This window comes from Hyperolius riggenbachi, chromosome 7 (genome assembly GCF_040937935.1).
Source record: "Hyperolius riggenbachi isolate aHypRig1 chromosome 7, aHypRig1.pri, whole genome shotgun sequence".
NCBI lineage: Eukaryota > Metazoa > Chordata > Amphibia > Anura > Hyperoliidae > Hyperolius > Hyperolius riggenbachi.
Window position 1 is genome coordinate 252,511,971 of NC_090652.1, and position 17,463 is coordinate 252,529,433.

The 17,463-nt window shown below is 43.1% G+C and overlaps 1 protein-coding gene across 8 annotated transcripts in view; it reads left to right on the plus strand.

The window, feature by feature from the left end:
* Positions 1–17,463, plus strand: part of DYNC1I2 (dynein cytoplasmic 1 intermediate chain 2) — a 213,009-nt gene that overhangs the window by 47,484 nt on the left and 148,062 nt on the right. For all 8 annotated transcript variants that reach the window (XM_068245516.1, XM_068245518.1, XM_068245519.1 and 5 more), the window contains exon 4: positions 5,521–5,635. In XM_068245516.1, the coding sequence (XP_068101617.1) occupies positions 5,521–5,635 (115 nt within the window). The remainder of the gene's footprint in view (positions 1–5,520; positions 5,636–17,463) is intronic.

The window sequence follows — 17,463 nt, forward strand, 5'->3', positions numbered from 1 at the left end:
TAGATGGGTCTCCAGCGCTTAAGGGGTCATCTGGCCGCCCCCTGCCATTCAAGGATTCTCCTCCACTGAGATCACTCTGCTGCAGTATCAATACACCTCAAAAAGACAAATAACCAGAGCTCCCATAGCGTAAAATTGTAAAACCACTTTAATTTTAAAAGAAATGCACACTTACAAACGTGTCCGGTGTTTAAAGTGAACCTTAAGTGTCCCAAAAAAAATGAGTTTTACTCACCTGGGGCTTACCTCAGCCCCCTGCAGCTGATCGGTGCCCACGACGAGTCGCTCTGATGCTCCGGGTCCCGCTGGCGGCCACTTCCGGTTTCGCCGTCAGGACCGTCAGGCTGGGGAACGCGGCTGATACTACGCGTTCCCAGCCAAAATAGCACCCCTATGCGGCCATATGTCCGCATACGGGTGCCTATGCGGACATATGGCCGCATAGGGGTGCTATTTTGGCTGGGAACGCGTAGTATCAGCCGCGTTCCCCAGCCTGACGGGTCCTGACGGCGAAACCGGAAGTGGCCGCCAGCGGGACCCGGAGCATCAGAGCGACTCGTCGTGGGCACCGATCAGCTGCAGGGGGCTGAGGTAAGCCCCAGGTGAGTAAAACTCATTTTTTTTGGGACACTTAAGGTTCACTTTAAGGCACAGAGTTTTTGTGGGCTCCACCCCAATCGTGGGCCTCCGGGTCGGCTTGGCTGCGCTGGTTAGTTTGGCCTCCCTCTGACTCCTCACGAATCCCCCTGTGTTGCCTCCACGTCTGCTGGCCGCGTGCGCTTTACCGGTTTCGTCGCCTGATGAGTCGCTATGCTTTTTTTCATTTTACTCAGTTATAGTGGATTTTATATCTAACAGTTAAAGGATACCTTAGTGCTAAAAATATGCCAAAAATGACACCTACTGTGTGTGTGGGGAGTAGCGCAGAGGCTTACAGCACCTCCCTTGCCTCGCGTCAGCCTCTGTTTTCCTGCAGAGTGGCCCGTTCCCAAGTCCTGGTCTGCAGGGTTGGGCGCATGTGCAGTATGTCTGCTTGGAGTACTCGCACACTCTTGCAGGAAGACATACCTGGAGCGTGAGTGCGTGCACTGGATTTGAGGTCGGTGAGGAGCGCGGTCACAAGGCACCCAAGCAGACCTACTGCACATGCTCAGCATGTCCGTGTCAGAGGGCACTGAACACGCTGACCAAGACTTCGGAACGGGCTGCTTTGCAGGAAAACAGAGGCTGACGCCGTGGCAAGGGAGGTGCGGTAGGCCTCTGCACTACTCACCACACACACAATAGGCGTAATTTTTGGCATATATTTAGCACTTATGTATCCTTTAGTGTTGTGAATCCACGCTAGCACCAGTAATGAAATTTGGTTTCCCATTCTCTTGCAATTAGTAAAATATACAGCAGGGGGAGCCAAATCCTTGCGCTTTCTAAGCTTGGATGAGGAACTTGTGTTGCTATCCTCTGCTTCTTGTAATACAAATGGGTCATAAATCTATTTTACATAAAAAGTTAATTTTCTTTGCCACAGCTTACTGTTTAATAACTTAACATTTACACCAATTATTAGAAATATAGAAAGGGGGTTGCCATTACTATTTTTTTTTGTTTGGTTTTGTTTTATACTGTTTGCTTGGTTGTCAAGTTAGTTTTTTGCTTTAGTTACTGAACCAAAATTTGGAAACAGCTGTTGCCTGCCTTGTGGCTGTTTTAAAGAGGAACTCTGGACTTTTGGAAAATCTGTCATTCAGATTCCTGACCCTCGTTTAGATTCAACTTTAAAGGTTTTAAAAATAAAATAGTTTGCTTAAAGCACACCAGTAACTTTAAAAAATAATATCTGATCCTCTATAACCCCACTGCTGCTGGCCTCTCTCCTTCTTTGTGGCCGCGCTCCCATCCGTGTACAAGTGTGGCCGCACTGTGCAGAGGCCAGTAGGTTTGCGCCTGTGCAGTAGCATTGAGCTGCTGGTTTATGGAGAAAAAAAGCAATGCATGAGCGGCTCCATGCTATTGCATGGACACGGACTGGGCTTTGCATCTGTGCAGAGAGGTTATGTTCGTATACGGAGGGGAACACGGCCACGAACAATCTTCAATATTGAAAGTGCGAGATTGTTTGTTTGTTGGTCCCAGCGCAGGATGGGTGTAGGAGTACTGGGGAGGGCTCTGGGCTATCTAGAGGCTATTCCCTACTGAGGTACATATCTAACCTTTTATCTGTTTTTGCTGGTTATAGGTACCCTTCTTGGGCACTTCTGTGCAGTAGCAAGAAGCACCATGGAGTGTAGAATGTTCCCTACAGTTATCAGGGCTTTAGAAAGATGTGATGATCTATTTTTTTTTTTTTTTTTTTTTTTTTAATAAAATCAATTTACCCAGAAAGCTCAAGAGCATGTAAGGGGCTAAAAAGGACCAAAGGACCAAAAAGCCCTCTTAACCTCCTTAGCGGTAATCCCGAGTCAGGCTCGGGACAGAAAGCCACAGTACAGGGTGGTAATCCCGTGCCTGAGTGAGTTTCATGCAGGAGCTGCTGCAGACCTCTCTGTAGTATGTTTTTCTTTCGTGTCTAAAAGCTTGTGAAAAAAATGTTATGCTTTTAGACCTTAAATCTGGAAATAATCATAACGCCAGGGAGGTTAATAAAAAGGCTATGTAAAACAGAAATTTGCCTTCTTTACACAGAAGGTATTTGTGATTATTCAGGTTGGAGTGAACATATGATGCCTCTCCTAATGCATCTTTGCTGAAGATGCAAATTGTCCATTTGTTGTCCCTGAAAGCTAAACACACTTCCAGAACTGCTGGAATGCGATGATGTGTCAACTTGTTAATTGTATAGTGCAATTTTGAACTTTTACTTGGTAGCGCACCCAGGCTATGCATATGCATAATTTAGGATTAGTTAGTGTTAGGGCCCCTCCCATGTAGGATGACTTCTTCGCAGTGGGAGGGACGAGTACTTAATAAGTTGCATGCAAGCTATTACGGAAACCAACATCCTCCAATGGTAGACAGGTGCATTTTATTTGAGTGCTGGGTGTGCATTTTATCCCACTAGTGGGGTTTGCACTCTCAAGCAGGTAGTCATAAGGATGCAATCTGTTTTTAAGTAGTGCTGTTCCTTTCCTCGGCATGTACAAATGTTAATTGTATAGAGCCACAATAACCCAGCATGCGTACAGACCGTTTCAGACTGGTTGGTCATCATCAGTGCCTCATGGCATGAATTTATAAAACCAATGGAATCATTAATGAGAATAGCCATGTCAATAAAATATGATTTTGCTAAAAAGAAAGACAACTGTTGCCAGAATACATACCTTATTTTTTTTCTTATTCTGACAGCCCAATCCACTCCAATCCCCCCCCAATCAGGTGTGTGTGTGTGTGTGTGTGTGTGTAGCGTGTGTGTGTAGCGTGTGTGTGTAGCGTGTGTGTAGCGTGTGTGTGTAGCGTGTGTGTGTAGCGTGTGTGTGTAGCGTGTGTGTGTAGCGTGTGTGTGTGTAGCGTGTGTGTGTGTAGCGTGTGTGTGTGTAGCGTGTGTGTGTAGCGTGTGTGTGTCTCCACACATTTTTATTGATAATTAATTGGTGATACCTGCTGACAGCACTGAATCCCGATAGAAGATATCTGTTTGTGGCTCTCTTGGCCATTGCGTGACAACAAATTGACTAATTCACAAAAACGAACACCTGTTGTCATGATAAAACAGGAAGCCATATTGATTTTTTTTTTCCACCAACCACTGCTGGATAATACGAGCAATAGATGAGAAATGGTACACTAATATCTTAATTTAAATTACACACATATATAGGGATGACTTCTTTTTTTCCCCTTCGCTTTAAGTGAGATTTTTTTTTTTTTTTGAAGCATTCTGCTATTATGGTGGTACTGTATATAATCGATTTTTATGTTATTGTCTCCTACATCTACGTAGTCACTATAGTTTCTGCTGTTCTTTACGGCAAACAGAACCATCCACATCACTTCCTGCTGCAGCTTAAAGGGAACCTGAACTGAGTAAAATTATTCAAAATAAACACGATGTAGCTGCAAATTAATATTATATACATACCTCACCGTCTGTTCCTCTCAGAAGCTCAACTTTATCTTCTTACAGTGATCCCTTCCAGTTCTGACAATATTTTGTCAGAACTGAAATATACCAGTTGCTGTCAGTTATATATCAGCTGCTGTCAGTTACAACTGAATGTGCAAGGTACTGTCCATGTTTCCATATGGCTCAAGTGGGCGATATTACAGTTTAACAGTGTGCTGACCAGGAAGCTGTTCGGGGGTAATGGCCATTTTCAAAATGGAGGACAGAGAATTCCATCGATCACAGTGGACAAACTGGATGCAGGAGAGGAGAAAGAGATTGATGAGTAGACTACACAGGAGGTAAGTACGACGGGTTTGTTTATTTTGGCTTTTTAATTTTCAGTTTAGGTTCTCTTTATTGTCCAGATTGCAGTCACTCCCACCCACACTTATTATGGAAATACAAAGCTGGCATCCAGGCAGTAAGGCCTCTTTTACACTTTACACTGAAAAACAGATGCTTTTAACTGATCAGTTCTTCCATAGCAGTGCATTGTAAAATAGCTTCAGTTTTTCATAATGCTGTGTTTGGTAATAATATTAAAGTAAAAAATGTTCTGTGTAGCATTTACCGTATGTAATTTATTTAACTAATATGGAGTTTCCATTTTTGACATACATCATTGACCCTGAGGTAGTATGCAGATCAGGTTGCGTGTCTGTACTAGGCCTCCACTGAGCACATGCTTATCGCATATGTGGAGCTCACGTTGCTTCAATACAAAGGATTAGTCAGATTCTAAAGTTTAGAGGCCGCTAAAGTCTAAAATCTAGAGGCCTCCTATTTATTTTATAGGAGCTTGGACCATAAGGGGACTTATGGATATACTTGACAGCAGTGGGGTCCAGCTCCTGGCAGAATTAAATCCCATCAGGAATGAGGACCTTATTGCTATTAGTTCGATCCCCTGTTCCTCTAGTCCTTTTAGCTCCTGTGGGATCTAGGCCCAGCTAGTGCTAGCAGCAGGGCAGTGGAGTCGGTACAAAATCCATCCAACCCCTTCGTTTTTGAAACCTCAGACTCCAGGTACCCAAAATTGCTCTGACTCCTCAGCCCTTGCAGGGCCATGAAGTGGGTACAAAAATCACCCAACTCCTCCGACTCCAGGTACCTAAAAATGTCTCAGACTTTACAGCCATGGCTAGCAGTGATGCATGTGTAGCACCTGCAGAATGCAAAAGTTATGCAGGAGAGCAGGCCGTGCACCACTGCACTATGGAAAAAGTACTGTATACACAAGTAAGATAGCCAAGGCAGTGCTGTACTTACAGCACTAGGCCTACTGTCCGATTTATATATTTGACTATAGATAAGCTGTCATAAACAGTTAATTAGGCAGTTGGATTGCACTTGATGGTAGCCATATTTTGTTGGCACTTTGATAAGTCGTCCTATGCTATTTTTTCTGCCACTAGTCTGATCAGAAGAAGGATGTTGCCCCTCCCCAAGAGGAATCTGACTTGGAGAAAAAGAGGAGAGAGGCAGAAGCCCTGCTGCAGAGTATGGGAATCACCCCCGACCCCCCACTGGGTAAGTGTGTTGTACGCATGTTGCTAGCTGCACTGCATGCCTGCCTGCTCTCTTGTAATGCTGCCTGCGTACTAACTGCCTATTCATGTAACCACCACTTACTCCACCGTAGATCAAAAGCTGCACATGTGTGGCCTCTGACAAAGCGGGGGAACCTGCAAAATGCCTCTCAGGCCGTCTGTTCACTCCTTTGCTGTATATTTAAGTACTGAACTGGATTAAAATTGAATTAGCGCATACATGTCAAACTCAAGCCCGTGGGCCAAATCTGGCCCTCGGAGCCATCAGATTTGGCCCCCAAGTGGTTTCCCCACTTTGCATTACGTTTGGCCCACTCTAGACTACCAGGAAAGCTGTATTGGAGGTAAAGCCCTAGATCACCAAAAAAGCCGTATGGTGAGGGAGAGGGAAAGCGCTAGACACCAGGGAACTGTATACGGGAGGGAGGGGTCTATTAGACACCAGGGAAATTTATAGGGGGGGGGGGGCAGTAGACATTGAGGTTGACCCGCGACTTGGTCACGGTGTTCAATGTCGGGCGTTTTGTATTTGAGTTTGCCACCCTTGAATTAGAGCATTCATCACCAGTGCCCAGCCTTTGCTTCTTGTGACTTGATGCTGCATAATGTATAAGCAGGTCTATTGTAGTAAATATCAAGAAACGTGTTTATCTTACAATAATTTTTACAGTAAGTTATTTACTTCCAGCTTATAAAAATAGGAAAATATATAATCTGTGTCTTTTGTTGGCCATGTTGAGAAAGGTAAAAAGATGCATATGGTAATTATTGTTGCTTTTAGCACAAATTTTTAGATTAACTGTAGTGTTGTGAAGGCGAAATAATGGAGAATTTGTTTACCCCGATGTCCAGAGCTCAGGTTCTCTCCATATATTTCACATACCCCGGGGGGTTCATCTGATGGGTCCAGGGGATACATTTTGCTTGTCACAGTCAATATTTATAACAAGTGTTTTTTTAGAAAACTGTAAATCATGAAGTATTTTAGTGAATAAAAAAGCATTAGAAGATGTTTGAAAAGCTTTTATGCCGAATTAGGGTGTTTTGCCAGTAATTATGCGACAAGGGGTGCTGTGCACCTGGCAGCTGGTAATTGAAACTGTTCTCCTCCAATCATTAATCCCTTTTTAAAGAGACCGTACTGACCACAAGAGTGGTAAGCCATAGGTGGCCCTAGGTAAACTAAAGTTACATGTGATATGCTTGAGATCCTTTCCCTCTTCCTTCTTAGTATTGTTGTTGTATCTTCTCTGCCCTCTGAGCTGGAACTGACCTGGAGACAGTGGCAACCTGCCCTCCGAGTGCTGCCAGTCTTACCTGCATCCCCTCCCTGGCAAGTATAATCGCACTGCAAGGGAAACTGTGTGCTTTTTATGCCACTCAGAAAGATAAGGCTGGCACAGCATCCAGATCGGCTGCTTTTGACCTGCCAGGTCATCAGTTTGGAAGAGACTCACTGGAGGGTATACCGCCGCAATATAAGCAAGGACAGGCGGAAACCTGTTACAAATCATAAGTACCTTCCTCCATTTACCTAGGCCACCTATAAAATGCCAGTTTTGTGGTTACTGTAGTGTCTTTTTAGGCTTTGTGCAGAAAAATCATGAACAAGGGCATTTTTAAAACAATAAGTGCTCAGAGTGACATAATGTACTGGACAGATAGTTCATGCATATTATTAAAGTAAATGTAAAGAGACTTAAAAAAAATGAAAACTTACCTATGGACAGGGATGCGCTGCATGCTATAGATCCCTGTCTTCTCTTGCGCCTCTCATTCCAGCATTGTCACCCATTGTTTGTGTTCATCCAACTGGTTGAATACAAGTCTGTGAGCCCTGTGAAGGCTTCAGAAGCACTCAGTGTTTCTGAACACAATGGCTTTGCACTGCGCATGCTTATGTGCGCACTTGCACATGCGCAGTATGGTGACGTCTGTCTCCGGAAGCCATTGTGCCTCTTGAGGCGGCAATTTAAACGGGGATGACGGCGATGGAACGAGTGGAACAATAGAGGACAGGGAAGGCACTATAGGATCCAAAGCCTCCCCTGTCCTTAGGTAAGTATCTGACATTTTATTTTTTTAGTCACTTGACATTAACTTTAATTGTATTTATAAAACGCCAACATACTATGCAGCGCTGTACAATAGATACATGTGGTTAACATTCAGCGCTTCGTAATCTGTGTGCTTTATAAATACAATAAATATATAAATCACATACAAGGAGCACTGAGCAAGAAACATGATCATTTGTTGGCGTTGAATGTCTTTGGTAGAAATAGTGCAATGTCTTTGTTGAAATCCAATCAGAAATATGATCGTAATTTGTAAAAAGAACGTGTGTAGCTTTCTTCTATATCCGATCGATTTTGTATCTGAATATCAATCTGATCACTTGCTTAAAGTAAACCTGAGATGGGACATGAGAGAAAATGTATACATACCTGGGGTTTCCTCCGGCCTTGTCGCTCCCTCGTCGTCCTCTGCCACCTCTCCGTTCTTCTGCAATTGGCGCCAGTAAGTCTGCCGGTCTGGGGCCAACTGCGCATGCACAGGGTGGAATTAAATGCAGTCATTTCTGTACCAGAAAGTAGAGATGGTTTGAAATGATATTTCAAGCTTGCAAGCAAAGTGAAATTGGGCCAATCCAGACCTGCAGGAAAGGCATGTGATTGGCCCAGATCCAAGCTACATACACTTTGCATTAAAGTTACATGGAAGATGGAAAAATTAGCATCTCATTAACCATCTCTTGCACGAAGTAGGGTCTACTGAAACACCTATCAGAGCTCTCTGTAGCATTCATTTGTCTGTAGAGTGGCAGTGCTTCCTTTGATGCCATCTTACCCCTAGTGGGCGCTTCGATCACTCATGGTGAGAGAGATGTGGAGGCTGCCATATTTATTTCCTTTTAAACAAAAAACTATGCTCCTGATCCTATGCCTCTAATCCTTTTAGCCACAGACCCTGAACAAGCATACTTTGACTCAGCTGACTCAGGTTTTGCTGGATTAGCTATATGCTTGTTCCAGGGTTTTGACTCACACTACTTACCCCAGAAGATCAGCAGGGCTGCCAGCACGGTTTACCAGGAAATAAATATGGCAGCCTTCATATCACTCTCACCCCAGATGTTCTTTAAGAGTGTGTAATGATAAAAACTGTTGGAAAATACAAAGTTGAAAATTAAATGTATAAACCTATGTGGTGTTACTCTTTTTTTTTTTTTCTTTAAACCGGCAAAAGTAATTTCCACAGTTCCGTATTTAAAAGAAACCTGACTATGGAGACTGCCATTGCTGACTTTTTAACTGGCCTCTCCCCTTTTAAGTACAACTGAACAGTGCAGTATATGCCAAATGAGTTAGTGTGTTCTTTGTTACAGACTTGAGTTTTGCTCGATAGAAAAATTGAAGGCTTTTCCGCTGATCATAACCCCATATAAACAGCTGTATAAATGTGCACAAAGCTCTTTGAAGCCCTAATTACGTTCCCTTTGTGAACTGTTGGTTTAGTGATAGTCACTTTTGGCCAGGTGTCTGCAGCCTAACTGCCCTTAATTGGTTTGTTAGCCAGTTTCCAAGAAGGGCTCTACTAGTGAATTGGCAGCGAGGCTGAAGGGAGCCCCGCAGGTGGCCCACTCTTCTCCCCTCCTCAGCCCAAGCTGGGGATTACAAGGCAAGTCAGTGGGAATAGGTTGGCTCTTGTGAACTGGCAACACTCTCATTCCCCACACAGCTTATCCGTCCCCTGTTCAGATGACCTAAATACAGAGTCAATGTGGCCAGGCTTCCCACTAACAATGGAACAGTTGGAAAGTGGTGTTCTGTATCGTGCTCACTCTCAGCAGCTACTTTACATATGCATATTTAATGGGTTCCTTTTCTGCCTGCCATTAAATGTAATTATACTATACAACCCCGCTTGCGTTCTATCTCTATGTATATGAAATAAAGGAGATATTAAAATGTAACTTATAAATTGCTTTTTACTTTGTCTTATTAAGGTAAAGCACCTTTTGTCATTTAGTATGCAGATAGATTTAGAATTCAGTTTTTTCCGTATGTCTGGGTTTTCAGTTAGCAATTACTTAAAGCAATATGTAAGTCAACAAAAAATGATTTTTAGCTTACCTGGGGCTTCTTGCAGCTCCCTGGAGTCATCCTGTGCCCATGAACTCTTCCTGATCCCCTCTGGCCAGCAGCGGCGACCCCCGCAAGGCCAGCCTGTCACCGGCTACTGCCCATGCGTGGCCCCAAGCCGCGCACACCCTGATTGCCCTCCCACAGCTGGGAGTGCTCTGCACTTGCGCAGTACACAAAAAAATCGCGGGTATGCGCGGCTTATGACCGCAAGTACGCAGTAGCCAGAGATGAACCAGCTTTGCTGGCCAGAGGGAATCAGGAGGACCTCATAGGCACAGGATGACTCCAGGGGGCTGCAAGAAGGTACGTTAAAATCATTTTTTTATCGACTTAAAAGGAACTATCGCGAAAATATTAAAATGTAAAACGCCTACAAATAAGAAGTTCATTTCTTCCAGAGTAAAATTAGCCATAAATTACTTTTCTCCTATGTTGCTGGCATTTACAGTAAGTAGTAGAAATCTGACATTACCGACAGACTTTGGGTTAGTCCATCTCTCCATAGGGAATTCTCAGCATGGCCTTTATTCTTTATTAAGACTCTCCCTGAAAAAGATTTATACAAAGATGCTGGCCAGCATCCTTGCACGTTGCACACTTCTTTGGCAGTTGGACGGAGCAACTACCATTCACTAAGTGCATTTTAAAAATAAAGAAAACCCTAGGAGCCTCCCCATGAGAAGATGGGCTAGTCCAAAATCTGTCGGTAATGTCATATTTCTACTACTTACTGAAAGTGACAGCAACATAGGAGAAAAGGTATTTATGGCTCATTTTACTCTGGGAGAAATGTGCTTCTTATTTTTATATGTTTACATGCATTTAACATTTTAAAATTTTCGCGACAGAGTTCCTTTAAGTTAAAATCATTTTTTTTTACTCAAATATTCCGTTAAAGGTCCTCTCCAGACTCCATTATGATAAGTTGAGGTTCCCCATCCACTAGACATTTTACAGCAGAATAAATGTTTAAAAAACTTCAGATAGCATCATTTTAGGATATTTATTTTTTTTAGGTCATTTGACCATCAGGTGGCTTTGTTGTTCTCTTCCTTGGGTCTAGTGGAGAAGGGTTGACTTCTGGGAGGTTTGGTGTGGTCAAGCTATTGCTTCTCCTCTTTCCGGGGAGAACATACAAACTCCCTGGTTTGGATTCCAACTGGGAACCCAGCGCTGCAAGGAGAGAGCGCTATCCACTATGCCACCATAGTCAATAGAAGGGGAGGGATGATTGGTTTTGGCTTAAGGGTCAGTAAGCCTATTTTTTTTATTATTATTTCAATAGATTTTTATTGAAGAAAGTTGTTTAACAACACTGGAATAACAATTCCAACATACCGGTACTTATTGGTATTTCTTCGTATTTCAATACAAGACAAAACATTCATAAAGGAAATCAATAAACATTTTTTCTCTCTCACTCAAGCAAGAGGGTAAAGAAAGCTCTAGTAGCAGTGTAGTTGCCTTATAACCAGCTAGAGCAGGGGTCTCAAACTCAATTTACCTGGGGGCCGCAGGAGGCAAAGTCAGGATGAGGCTGGGCCGCATAAGGAATTTCACAATCGCAGTGCATCGCCGCCTCTGCCCGCCCCTCTCACTCTTCCTTCACAGAGAGGGGCGGGGAGAGGCGGCGATTGACGCCAGGAGGGGCAGAGCTCAAGCTAAAAGCTCTGCCCCTTCCAGGAAATGCCGGCGGATATCCCCCCGGGCGATTTGGGGGCTCTGCAGCCCTCGTTTAGCGGCGGGAATGCGGCGGATTACTTGGGGGCACTGAAGCAAACTATAAGGAAGCTTTTGCCGGCGAGGGCCACAAAATATTGTATCGAGGGCCGCGAGTTTGAGACCCCTGAGCTAGAGGAAAGAAGAAACACAGAACTAAAAATCAGAAACCAGCAAAGACAAACAAAATTGGTCCAGATTGGTTTACCAGTATATATACACTCTAACTCTAATATAAATACAGATCTTGAGTTACCACTCGTAATTAAATCCGATGACAGAATGATTAGACATATCTATTGAGGTATCAATGAGTATTAAATGTACATTAAATGTAGCCTTGGTCTGAACCTAAATGTGTCATAGATCTCAAACTACGATTATTCTTAAACTTCCAGTTGTTACAGATCCAATTGTTTCCCATGTAGATTAAATACCAAAGATCTATATCTCAAGGGATCTGTAATTTAGAAAAGGCTATACTTCGTAGCCTAGCGGTTAATAAGCGTTCCATAGTTAAGTTTGAATTTGGCATGGCCTTAATTTGGTCCATACGTGGAATTTCACTAGAGCCCCAGTTAGCAAGAATTGGTTGTCTGGTAGCAAAGAGAATATGACACACCACCAATCTATTTAAAGCTGAAACGTTCTCCAAACCTATATGCAGTAGTGCTAAATCTGGATTAGGTAATAGATTATTTACCGAGTATACAGATATCAGTCTGACTACATTCCATAAGCTTTTTAAAGGTGGACATTAGTAAGCCTACTTTAAAGGGACTCTGAAGTGAAAATAAACTTCTGTATAATGATTTGTATGTGTAGTACAGCTAAGAAATAAAACCTTAGCAGCCGAGATACGAGTTTAATATTGTTTCCAGTACAGGAAGGGTTAAGAAACTCCAGTTATCTATGCAAAAGAGCCTCTGATCTCTCCGACTTTCAAAGTCGCAGAGAGCTCTGTCTTTTGAAGCTTATTATCTCAAGTGTCTGTCACTGTATTTTGTATTGTAATGTAATATGTAAACTGCAAATGTTAGAGAATGATGCAATGTTATTAAAAACAAACTATATAACTGAAAATAAAACTATAAGACTATTTTCTTTGCTACTTATGTTCTAGTAATTATCCGTACTACACAAGCAATTAATTATATCATATATATTTTTTTCGCTTCAGTGTCACTTTAAAGGACAACTATTGTGAAAAATGTAAAGCACATACAAATATGTACATTTCTCCCAGGATAAAATGCACTGTAAATTACTTTTGTCCTATGTTGCTGCCACTTACTGGGCTAGAAGTCTAGTACTAGAGTCTCAGGCATTTCTTACTGAACGGAAGTTGCTCAGTCCTGCTGTTAAAATAGTGTGTTAATGATTAGGGAAGCTGGCTGGCATCTTTGTATAGAGCCTTTCTGGGGATTGCTTTTGTAAAGAATGAGGCTGGTTTCACACTGCGTATTGGCGGTGCGGTGCAGATGTGATTTCCCCCATAGATCTACATTGGAGTGTGGTAGCAATGTGTCAATTTGATGCACCGAACCACCCCAGTGTGAAAGGGCCCTGAGGGTAATACTGAGAATCTCTCATGAGCAGATGCACTATACCAAAATCTGTCAGCTTATGACTATATACTAAAAGTGAAAGTGACATAGGAAAAAGTTATTTCTAGTACATTTTATTTTGGGAAAAATGTACATTTTATATGTATGTATTTTACATTTTTACAATTTTTCACAATAGTGGTCCTGTAAGGTTGGCCACACAAGGTCATAACAGAAAACTGATTCTTCCCCTGTGTGAACAATAACTGAACACCTTTTGATCTTGATCATATTTCTTCAGATGTGTGATTAGAAGTTGATTGCACTGATCAATGCTAAACCAATAGTGGTGCTGGTATTTGATTTGGGATCCTGAATTCAGAAACCAGAATTTAAGTGAACCAAGGACCATTTTTAGCATCCAGGGCGTTTCAATAGCACATTAAAAATGCATGCTAAAAATGTGACTCATTAATAAAAAAAACCCTTCAATTTTACCTCTTCTTTTTACATTTAAAACTTTTGCAGAGGCTTTTATTATCCTACTTCTAAGGCCTGCCTGACCAAAGAAATTTCAGGCAGATAAGGACTGATGTAATTTTATTGCACACATTAGCAGAGCGCAAACAAAAGCTTTGATCAGCAGGTGGGTTGGAGAGATAGGACTCTGTGCTTCAAATAGTTTAGAGAAGTTACATATGCCATCTTCACACCTGCCGCTGGATAAATTAATGCAGCTAGAAGGGGAGCGGTGAACATTGCAGCTCCTATAGCTATTAGAAACGTAGAAAAACTGCATTAAAAAGTGGAGCTTGGTTCCCTTTAAAGAGGAACTGTCGTGAAAATCTTAAAATGAAAAACACATACAAATAGGAAGTACGTTTCTTCCTGAGTAAAATGAGCCATAAATTACTTCTCTCCTACGTTGCTGTCACTTACAGTAAGTAGTAGAAATCTGACATTACCGACAGGTTTTGGGCCATTCCATCTCTCCATAGGGGATTCTCAGCATGGCCTTTATCCTTCATAAACGCACTCCCTGAAAAAGATTTACACAAGGATGCTGGCCAGCCTCCCTGCTCACCGTAAACTTTTTTGGCAGTTGGATGGAGCAACTGCCATTCACTAAGTGCATTTTGAAAAGAAAAAAATCCCTGTGAACCCACCATGAGATGGGCTAGTCCAAAACCTGTCAGTTCTGTCAGATTTCTACTACCTACTGTAAGTGACAGCAACATAGGAGAAAAGTAATTTATGGCTCATTTTACTCTGGAAGAAATGTACTTCTTAATTGTATATGTTTACATATATTTTAAATTTGAAGATTTTCGCGACAGAGGTCCTTTAAGCCGAACAAACACCCCACTTCAGCACCTGAGCTAGTGGACAGGGTCACGAGGTTGTTGTCCACAATCGCCAGAAGGAGGCAGCATCAGTCACATGAAGGGCTGTGTGAGCCAAAAGTGAGTGAACTCTGCGTGACCCTGTCCACTAGCTCGGGTGCTGAAGTACCGTCTTTGGCTTTATCGGGTTTCTTAATGCAGGATCCTGAATTCAAGCGCTAACACTGACAACAAAACCTCTACTAGAGATCTGACAACTGATTGGTTCACCATAATTCATACTGCCAATCTGTATACTTCCCAGAATTAGTCCAACATATACATATTGATAGTGTAACAGTAGGGCCTATTTCCACTAGCCTCAAATTGCGGGCGTTCTGAAATCAATAGGCTACATCTGAATTACATGTGAGGTAAAAATATAATGCATGCTGCAGTTTCCCGATGCATGCCTCCAAATCCCCATAGCCATGCATGGCCACAGCGATACGGAAACGGACACAGCACCTAGTGCCCTGAAATCTGTCTCACTTCAGATGTCTGCTTCAAAAATCAACCCATGTACATTAGGCTTAAATCAGAGTAAAGTTTTGTGAAACTAATGAAAAGATTGCTATACATTGCTTTAGCTTAAAGAAAATCTGTAATGAAAAAACCTCCCCTGGGGAGTACTCACCTCGGGTGGAGGAAGCCTCTGGATCCTATTGAGGCTTCCCCCGTCGTCCTCGATCCCACGAGGGCGGCGAAAATCCTCCCGGAGCGGCGGCGATGTAAATATTTACCTCTCGGCTCCAGCACAGTATCCGCCCTCTGCACGGAGATAGGCGAAAATAGCAGATCTCCATCAGGCCGCTCTACTGCACAGGCGCAAGTCGCCTGCGCAGTAGAGTGGACCTGACGGAGATCGGCTATTTTCGCCTATCTCCATCAGAAGAGCCGCAACTGGGTCCTGCTGGAGCCCGAAAAGGCTGTCGGATTTGTCGCCTATGCGTTCCGGGGGCTGCAACGAGACCGCCGTGGTTCACAGGAGGACGGGAAGCCTCAATACGGTCCAGAGGCTTCCTCCTACTGAGGTGAGTACCCCCCAGGGGAACTTTTTTTTCAGTACAGGTTTTCTTTAAAGTGGATCTAAGATAAACTTTTTACTCATTGCATAATTGTGTTCCCTACATATAGTTTGGAGCTGTGGAGTCGGTACAAAAATCTTCCGACTCCAACTCCGATTCCTCAGTTTATAAAACCACGACTCCAACTCCGAATCTGGGTACCCAAAATGGCCCCGACTCCTTAGTCTAATACTTAACAGTGCTATGGATTTTGTACAAAAATCATCCGACTCCTCAGTTTATGAAATCAACGACTCCAACTCCGGGCGCCCAAAATTGCCCCGATTCCTCGACTCCGACTCCACAGCCCTGGTTTATAGGACATTCCTCAAGCCAAGTACTTTTTTATTTTTTGTTTTAATACTCTAATTCCCTATAAACTAAACAAGCCTCGCCCACTGCTCCTCCAGCGCCTAGGCACTCTGAGACCCATGTAGCAAGGACTTATGGGTGCTCAGTCTGGGCAGGAGGTGTTACTAGCCAGAGATTTCAGAGGGAGAGAGGAGTGGAGTTTTCACAGGCTGAGGACTGGAGATGCTATCAGCTTGCCTGTGTGTAATAAAGACAAGCAGAACACGGCTGCTCTCATTGGATCACAGGAATAAATAATCATATACTGTTGAAGCTGTTTGCAGCTAGATTTGCTGTGTAAACTTTCTAAACTTTAGATAAGCTATATAGACAAGTTACTTGCTATAGTTTGTTTTTCATCTCAGATCCGCTTTAAGGGCCCTTTTCCACTAGCGGCGTTTGCGATGCTGAATCGCAAAATCGCAAACCGCTAGTGATTTTGAAATCGCTACGGTTTGCTTTTTAACATAGGAATCGCGGTAGGTAATTTCCACTACCGCGATTCGTTTTTGACTCAAACGCGATCGCACCGCGGAGCGATCTTTGCCGCGATTTTGCTATGCAGTGCATTGCATAGCAAAATCGTGAACGCAATCGCCGGGAAGTTTCCTGCACTTGCGATTCAGCAATCGCTAGCGTTTAGCGCGAACGCTAGCGATTGCTAGTGGAAAAGGGCCCTAAATCTTATTACAGCTGCTGCTGATTCATTTCCTCCATAGGACCTGCCAGTAATGGCTGAGGCAGTGAATTGGAAGCTGAAGCCAGTGTCAGTAGCTGGTATTATTATGTGCGCCTGCAGTGGAGACCTAATCTTCTCATGCCTCATTATGTCTCCACTGGGCGTTTTCTCCTGTTCAGATTACATGCTTAAAAGAGAGGAGGGAAAAAAGGATTTAAATGTAAATGATTTTGTAAATCCTTTGTAACCTGTCAGCAGTTTTGCAAGAACCTATAAAGTCTTATTGATACAATCTGCGTCTCTGTTTCAAAGGGGAAAATGAGGAATTTAAATGTGTTTCCTGGGGATGTGACATCTTGGTGTCTTTTCCTGCAGACAATACGAACACTTCGGAGGACTTTTGTGCTGCTGCACAAACTTGATTTTCCTCACAGCTAATCCGTGTTTATTTGTTTTATCAAAATCCTAAGTGTTAAAGAGAACCTATCAAGAAAAACCGCCAGATGATTTTAATAGGGGGATAGTTATTCCCAAAGGGCCCGTTTCTGCTAGTACAGAATACGCAGTGTTTCCCTGCATCTCAGTCGGATGGGGAAACGCTGCTTATTCTGTCAATAGAACTTATATAAGTAGGAGAAAAAAAGGGAAACAAAGAGCCCACAATGATGTAGTATGTTAATGGTAAAGGTAAATTGTTTCATGTGTATAATTGAATACTCACAAGCACAGGTTACTGCTTAACCTCCCGAGCATTGCGCCGCTTAGGAGGTTTTGCAGCCTCATAGTCCTCCAGTATAAATCTAACAGATCGCATGCCTGCAAAAGCTTAAGCTAGCACTAGGCTAGCTAGTATTGGTGGCCAGCACCCACCCAATCACTTCTGTTCCCCCTGCTTATACATTACCCAGCCTGGCT